Here is an 8,918-nt window from a genome sequence, read left to right on the forward strand (position 1 = left end):
CCTCTTATAGGAACGTTATACTTGTGTGGTTGGGATTTGTGAGGAAATCTTTCTAATTAAAAGATTTGGTAGTTCAACACATGAATTGGCGAGATAAGACGCGCTAAGTCGGCGACTTAGACCGACTCGGGGGGAACTTAACAATTTAAGTATCTTTTCTACGATAGTTAGTTGATCTGCGTTAACGCAGATAATATTTGTATGAAAGGAAAGCCAACCACAATATAATATTTGTAAGGAATATTTTATTAAGCGCTCCAACATTCTAAATTCTACGTAGTTCTGTCAAAATTTTGCTGAAAAAGTTTAAGAAGATGCTTCCACTAGCAGAATGCTGAAATATGCGAATATACATTAAAGAAGTAATAACTATGTTGGGATTATAATAGGACATCATTATAAATAAACTGTTAATAATGTGCTTCATTCCTTTCCGTAAAAGTGATTGGTTAGCCCGTGTAAATAGGGCCTATCCTGCGGGGAGCGTAACCGAAAAGAAAAGTATGAGAAAAAGGAAATGGAAAAATATGATATTATTCAAGGCTAGACGACCGTAACCTAGGCAGTTTAAAAGTACTCACCAACATCCACCGTGCAGAAGAAATCCTCGCAGTGAGGCTGACCAGGGCTCTGGGAGGCTTCTAAGTTCTGCCGGCCGGCTATTGTAAAGTCCTTGAATAACACTGATGACACCAATTGTCTGTATGTCCACTTCACAAATCGAAGTAGTATAATGACTAACGACTAAAGAAAACTCATAAAATAACAGTTCCAGTCGAAGATCAATTAAAAGAACGGGGAAGAGAAAAATTCGGAAGATTCCGACATAAGAGATTTTGACATAATGTTTTTAAAAAGAAAAAACAACACACTATCGCTCATGTGGCCAGTCAGACGCTAACCAAAGAGGCCTTCCGCATTAGGTTTTAGAAGGAGGCACCTCGCCACTACCTAGATGGTGCTAGCCTTGAATGAAAAACCTAAAGATATGGGTAAATAAAAGTAAAAATGAAAAGATGGGACATATCGGTCCAACCATTCTCCCCGGCTTGGAAGTTCAAAGAACTTTCAAAGAAAAGTATGTTGGAATATAGGTATTAATTATTGAAATATATATATGTTAAGAGAGAACGTGGCTAAACCAAGAGACAATTAAACATTAACGTAGTTTAAAAAATATTTTATTAGGCAATGTATTAAAGTTATTTATTGAGTTTGTAAATGATAAAATTCAACAACCAGTCTTTATAACACCGTATTTTGTTTTAACTAAGGCAACTCTGATAGTTTCATCATTGCCCGGATATAATTTTATAATTAAACCTATAGGCCAAGGAAATGGAGCGAAGTGAATGAGATGAGACCCGAAATAAGTATTACTTTTTTTAAGTTTAAATCTTACGACAGTTCTAGCATCTAATATCCCGAACTTTAGTTTTAGAATGTAAATAATTAAGCCGAAACAAAGAAGTTTATCAGCTTTGATTAACTTTATATGCTTATAGAAAAGGCCACTGTGAACGACACGTTGTAAAAGTATTTCACATATTAAATGTGCCTTAATATTTATAACTGACACCTTTTTTTTGAAACGCAATAGATAAAACGTAGTACGCAAAAGTTTCTCCCAGGAAGAAAAACGTTTAGAGAACTCATATAATACGAGCGATTCATTTTGATAAGTTAAAACATTGACTTTGTGATCAGGTAAAGAATCCATATTTGGTGGGTTGATAAACCATGAAAGGTCATTCCACCGCAAGCTATTGGAAAGCAGTAATTCAGCATATAGTATGACTGGGGCAATTACACCTTGAACATCAAATGAGCGAGCTACAATAGAGAGGATATTCCTCTTAGTACATTTATCATGTACATTGCAAACAGTAACAAACAACTTGTCATCACCAGGCTCCCACGCGAGACCTAACACCTCGGAAAAATTCCCCCCTTTAGAAATATTCACCGTACTTCGGTGGTACTCGGGTAAGTGGGACAACACCTCAGAAAAGTTGCTAGTCGACTTGACAAGGTCGAAAGATCCTGCCTTAAATAGGGAAACCAATTGTTTGGACAAAGAAACTGCAATTTTATCATTAGGCACTGAATAAACTAAATCGTCTATATGAAGCCTACTCTTAGAAGCAGCGACTGCTTCAGGAAACTCATGAGACGTACCCTCAGCTAACTGCTTAACAGTTCTCATAGTGAGATAAAGGCTTGACTTCAGTCCAAAAGGTAAAGGACTGAATTGAAAAGCACGAGTAGGTTTGTTCTCATTGAACCGAAGCAAAATACGCAAATATTTCCGATCATCTTCGGGAATACCAATTTGTAAATACATTTGTTTCACATCAGCCGTCATAGCTATTGGAAACAATCGAAAATCAATAAGTAGTAAAAATAAGTCCGCCTGCAAATTAGGGCCAACGTAAAGGATATCATTCAGAGAAAGACCAGTATGCGTTTTAACGGTTGGATCTAAAACGATACGAGGCATAGGCTTGTCTGCCCGAATAACTGCGTGGTGAGGAATGTAATAGCCCTCAACATTTAAAGAAGATTGGGGAACTTCAGATAAATAATCATTATTGATGTAATCATGAATTACAGAATTGTAATTTTCCCTCAACCCGGGAGTATGTTTAAATTTTCGCTCTAAAGCCATAAATCGACGAAGAGCAATAGCCCTTGAGTTACCTAATTCTGAAGGCGTGCGACAGAACGGCAGAGAAACGGAATAGCGACCACACTTGTCACGTGACACTGAAGATGTGAATAAATTCTCACATTCTGTTTCTTCCGGACTTAAATATTTCATCTGCGGTATCTCCTCTAACTCCCAGAATTTCTGAAGGACATCGTTTAGAGTGAACCCAGTGAACGGAGGAACAGAGGATGTTTTGGGTACATCACCCATCAAAACATAACCAAAGGTTGTCAATACAGCGGGTGGTGCGCTAGTGCCTGATTCAACTCTGTCACCTAGGTAAATATAGGGGAATAGCTGAGCGCCAAGGATTAAGTGTATATCCCCGGGAATGTTCCAGGTAAGGTCAGCCAAACAAATATTTTCTAAATGAGTAAAATCAGATTTATCAATAAAACAGGATGGCAATTCATCCGTAAGACAGTCAACCACTAATGCACTAATTCGGTATGACTGTTTGCTGTCTACACGAGACTCTATATTTAAAACAACATGCCCATGAATAGGACGTGTTGACATACCAATTCCCTTAACAAAAGAATTACTTAATGGAATTATTGGTAAGTTTAATAATTTGCAAGTGTCGATTGTTATAAGGTTATTCATTGAAGCATTATCAATCAAGCAACGAATCAACATCTTACTCGCATCCCTACCCTTGGCGTAGACCTGTGCCGTAGCTAGCAAAATAGCGCTCGAATGCACTTTAGCATTAAAAGACATCGAGGCGGCATCGGTAAACAAAGATGACGTCACAGGGGCGGGTTGATACGGCGGGTTCTGCGCGCCAACGGCGGAGTTCATACTCAGGTTCGAAACATTCTCTACGACCTGACAAGCGGGCCGCTGACTAGTGCACGCGCACTCGACTCGAGATGAAGAATCAGTTTTACCGACTTGCGAAGTTTGGAAATGAGTTTTGCTTTTAATAGCATTTTGCTCAGAATTATGTACTCTATCGAAATGCAACAAAGTATGGTGTCGCTTGTTACATAATCCGCAAACAGCTGACGAATTACAATTGGAAACAGTGTGGTTTAATCCACAACAGTTAACACAACCGTTCTTAGATTTAATAAAATCATATCTACTTTTAGGTGAATCTAAATTGCGGAAAGATGAACAGTGATACAACGCATGCTTATTGCCATGACAACAAGGGCATTTCTCAAGTGACACGGAATCAACAGCGTTACCACTATTAGACAGCAACGTGTACGTATTGTTCTTACGCGAATTATTAGACGAATGAGAAAGAGTTTTATGGGCGTTCGAAATTTTAGAACTTAAATTGTTTGAACGTTGTAATATTTTAACTTGATCACGAATAAATGTAATTAAATCTTCAGAGGACGGTATTTCTTTCTCACGTACCGATAACTCGAAAGCTTGTACAGATTGAGTGTCTAAATTACGCAATGCACAATTAAGGAAAATAAAATCAGACAATTCCGAAATCCCTAACTGTTTTAATGCTAAAATAGAAGCAGAGTATTTCTCAATGAATATCTCTAAGCTCTGTGCAGTATAAGAAGTATTTTCCAAATCAAAAATATTAGACAAATAATGTGCACCTAGCGTGCGTTTGTCTTGGTATCGTTTAACTAAGCTATCCCATATTATTCTATAAGTTTCGCCAGTAGGTACAATTCCGGCCGTGATCTTGAGGGCGTTGTGCGTTAATTTACCTATTAAATATTGCACCCGCTGAGAATCTGACAATTGAGTATTATTATGTATGTTAGATTTGAATGACTCATAAAAAATAGGCCAGTTCTCAGTACGTCCATCGAAACTAGGGATCTAAACGGCAGGAAGTTTAATATGAGTTTTTTGATTACATTTTGATACCGTGGGCTCCTTGACCTTGACCTCGTCATTCACGTTATTACGAACACGTTTGATACGACAGTACAGATCGTCAAAGACGGCCAACTCTTGATAATTAGGAACAAATTTAGGGTTTTCTTCCAGCATTAGCAAGTTGAGTCTATCGATAATTTTTTCAAAATCACTACGCATATCGTCAATTGTCTCTGACGTGGCCATGAAACTTTCACAGGATTTTAACGAGTAACTAGTAACCTTCTTTGAAAGTTCAAATATATCACTAATACGGGAAAAAAGCATTTGTTTTTTAGAATTCAAAAGGGAAATTTCGGGATTAATCTCCATTTCGTCGGATGAAGCCATTATATAGAAATAAATGAAGTCTTGCGGTATTTCACAAAACCAATAAATAATAATTATTGATTATTTCGGTATGAAATAATATCAGAAAACCGAAAATAACGTAAAAGGGAAATGCTAAAAATTATGCAATTATGACAAATTTTATAATATGGCGACAGGTGAAATCCCTTTGTCGAATTTCCGTACCAATAATTACGTACGAATACTCAACTAGGTATTTCCTACCTAATACGCATAAATTATCCTAATGAGAATAATATTAAGTAAAGATGGAATAGTATTAAAATGAGAAAATGCTAATAATTATGCACTTTCTTTGGAAAACAAAATGGCGGTCGCCCTAAGGAATTTACGTGCCAATTATAGTTACGCACTAAATTTCAAAAGATTGACCTAAACCAGTTCGTATCCGGACTCGAATGGGCCAAATAAAATATTGGTTAGCCCGTGTAAATAGGGCCTATCCTGCGGGGAGCGTAACCGAAAAGAAAAGTATGAGAAAAAGGAAATGGAAAAATATGATATTATTCAAGGCTAGACGACCGTAACCTAGGCAGTTTAAAAGTACTCACCAACATCCACCGTGCAGAAGAAATCCTCGCAGTGAGGCTGACCAGGGCTCTGGGAGGCTTCTAAGTTCTGCCGGCCGGCTATTGTAAAGTCCTTGAATAACACTGATGACACCAATTGTCTGTATGTCCACTTCACAAATCGAAGTAGTATAATGACTAACGACTAAAGAAAACTCATAAAATAACAGTTCCAGTCGAAGATCAATTAAAAGAACGGGGAAGAGAAAAATTCGGAAGATTCCGACATAAGAGATTTTGACATAATGTTTTTAAAAAGAAAAAACAACACACTATCGCTCATGTGGCCAGTCAGACGCTAACCAAAGAGGCCTTCCGCATTAGGTTTTAGAAGGAGGCACCTCGCCACTACCTAGATGGTGCTAGCCTTGAATGAAAAACCTAAAGATATGGGTAAATAAAAGTAAAAATGAAAAGATGGGACATATCGGTCCAACCAGTGATCGTAACTTTAAAAAGATAAGAAATCTCTTCCAACTCCCAAAATAAGAACTTCGAAGCATAAATCTACATCTTAGTGACACACCAGTAAAGATAACCAGACATTACAAACGGAATAAACTTATTGTCTAGATTTTCCGCTTGTCCACAACATATTTTGTAACGAATACGAGTAACACCGATTTATCTTAAAGTACCTTGAAGGAAACAGATTGCAAGCGATACATCATACGTAGGAACAGTCTCAAGATTTCCCAACAAAACTTTGTCAACTATGTGGGACTTTCTAAACATAAAATGTTATATTTTTTTTTAGTTTGCACTTGCAGTGAAATTTATAATTATTGCCACTATTTTACTTCTTAAACTAAAGTGAAATTCAGTACAAGGGTACTACTTATTATAAAACAAACCAAGAAACAAGTACCTAACTTAATATAACATCAAATTCCTTGCATATGAAAATCTAGATAGCACGAAAACTATTTCCACTGTCGAAATATTTGGCTTCCCGCCTAATAGCATAGTCTGACGTATACACAACAATTTGGAAATTCGCAGACACTTAGACAAGCTTTCTATGAAGATAGTCTAGGTTAAGAATAGGCTACCACAGACCGACTGGTTAGGTATTCCGGTCCGGGGAGATACGTGTTTTGCAACGGGCTGTTTCCGTTAGATACTTGTTTCATTTACGGCTAAGTTTTCTAATGAAGAATATTTTATTTTACAACAGGCAGTTATATACCCGGTGGTTGATATATGAAAAATCACATTTTACTTTGGTCACAAAATTGTAGTCTTATTATCTTTTATCTTTATTTTCTTAACCTAACATGACATATATTCCTTGCTATTGCATAGGTGTACTTTACATCTATTGAACACCATAAATAAATGGACATGCTGGGAATAATAAGTAAGCAAAAATTTCAAGGTATCCTATAAAAAATATGCGGATAAGTAAATGGTTTATTATTAATCTTAATTGAACGTAACATTGTAGCCCTTTCGAAACTGTTTCCTCTGTCTACCCCTTAAGGGATATACCTAACCGTGATATATATGTCTGTATTATTACGGGAACAGGATCAATAGCGCTAAGTCGTTGAGAAACTAAAAGGCATTAGTATAACTTCCTTTCATAAAAATACTTGCTTAACTACGCGTTTTGAAATCAATAATTGGAATCCTGAATACCCATAAATCAAAGAAAATAGCTCAGCTTTGATACACCGCTGCCCTTTGCTCGGAAGGGTAGCGATATCTTCCCGGTAAATAGAGCAATCTCCATATTTCAGCCTTAACAAATTTTGGAAGGCTCTACTGTATCGGAGTCACAAAAGGTAGGGTAGCAATAAACATTGAATAATATCAAGGGGCTAATAAAACGGAAATAATATCTAGGCACTTATATATTGATATAAGAGGATTTGTATTTTCGTTAAAAATGAATAAGTTAAAGAATTATTACACCGATTTTGAAATTTGGGCCGAAGGTTGATTTAGACCAGTAGTAGTACTACTTTTATTACTTACACATACATATAGTTACGTCTGTATCTCTTGCTGGGCAGACAGAACGATCAGCTCAGAACGAAGGCCAAGGTTAGCTGTATGGTCCAATGATGGCCAATAATTTAGGTACTTACAAGCTTACAAGAAAATTAACATTTCCACGCCCAATCTCTACACTTATCTATTAAACAGTTAACAGCTCTGTCTATTCCGTTATGGATGGAGACGTATATAAGTTTAATGTTCCACTTGGGAATCCCCATTCCGTGTGCATAATTATGAATTATGAGTTACACTACATGTGCACTATGCTACAGCAGTGGAAAACATTACCTATAGTAGTTTCAGCAAGTTACAAGGTTAAGTTAGGTTAAAAATAAGGTAAAAGTAGTTATAATTTGGTATTACGTTGTTGGTTTAATTAAAATAAATAAATAATTGTATGACTAAATAAAATTTAGGGAATTAAACGATAACTTGCCGTTCTCGTAGCTCTAAAACGACTGAAACGATTTTGTTGACCCACGAACTTTAAAATTTATATTTATTTTTTAAATTTCATTAAAAATACATACATAGAAAAAAATATTTTCATCGCTGGTTGGTTTGTAGACCTCGCTCACTCCATTCGCTCAGTCAAAGTAATTTTAAACTTGCTTTATGTTTATAGGTATATAAAAACTTTTTCTTAACGTATGGATTCATGACAGTGCTCAAGTAAGCAACATTAAATTCTACTTCAGTGCAATTAAGTACATAACAATTTGATACAATCGCTATAGTGTTGAAATCCTAAAAGCTCCATTAGAAGCCTTCACACCCGTTAATGATAAGCCTAACAACTCCGCATTTCTAGATTATCTGTACTGCTCTTTCAACTGAAATGAGAGAGAGATAGCAACATCTATTATTATAAATCAGGTCGGTGCTAACCTAACTGCATTATCATAATAAAATACTGACAGACAGTGCACAGCCAAAACTCACAGTTAGAATAAAATCACAAAGCTTAATACACAAGCTCGTGAATACGAGTATAATGCGAATATGCACAAAGGATTTTTGTTAACTTATTCCATTGCTACAATTGCAAATGCTCTAAATATAAGGCTAGAATGTGTTAAAATCATCTCTCCTAGTCAAAATTGGGTAAGAATGTAAAACGATAGCAAAGTAACAGATCAACAAATTAATTTTATTTTCTATTCTGCTGTTATTGTGAAAAAGGATTTTGACATAGAGAAACAATTTAAAAGATCCTATTATCATGAAATAGTTATCTATTCCCACGCAAACATAGCGGAAATAAAACTGATGCCTATCATGATCTTTGTTCAAAGCGTACCGTTATGATCTCATTCATTGCAAAGATTCCTAGAAATATAATAACATAAATTGGAGTATGCGCAGGCGTACATCCCTCAGAGGTTCGTGTCCAATCGTCTTTAGATTCTATGCCTCCACCT

The 8,918-nt window shown here is 36.1% G+C and overlaps 1 protein-coding gene across 1 annotated transcript; it reads right to left on the minus strand.

The window, feature by feature from the left end:
* Positions 1-323: 323 nt before the first annotated feature.
* On the minus strand, positions 324-4,732 carry LOC132901910 (uncharacterized). The gene is made up of 4 exons (XM_060945096.1): positions 4,552-4,732; positions 1,615-4,425; positions 582-683; positions 324-334 (listed from the first exon to the last, which is right to left on the minus strand). The coding sequence occupies exons 1-4, from the start codon at positions 4,730-4,732 to the stop codon at positions 324-326; spliced, it is 3,105 nt and encodes a 1,034-aa protein (XP_060801079.1).
* Positions 4,733-8,918: the final 4,186 nt, after the last annotated feature.

The sequence above is a fragment of the Amyelois transitella genome, chromosome 7, assembly GCF_032362555.1.
Source record: "Amyelois transitella isolate CPQ chromosome 7, ilAmyTran1.1, whole genome shotgun sequence".
NCBI classification, from domain to species: domain Eukaryota; kingdom Metazoa; phylum Arthropoda; class Insecta; order Lepidoptera; family Pyralidae; genus Amyelois; species Amyelois transitella.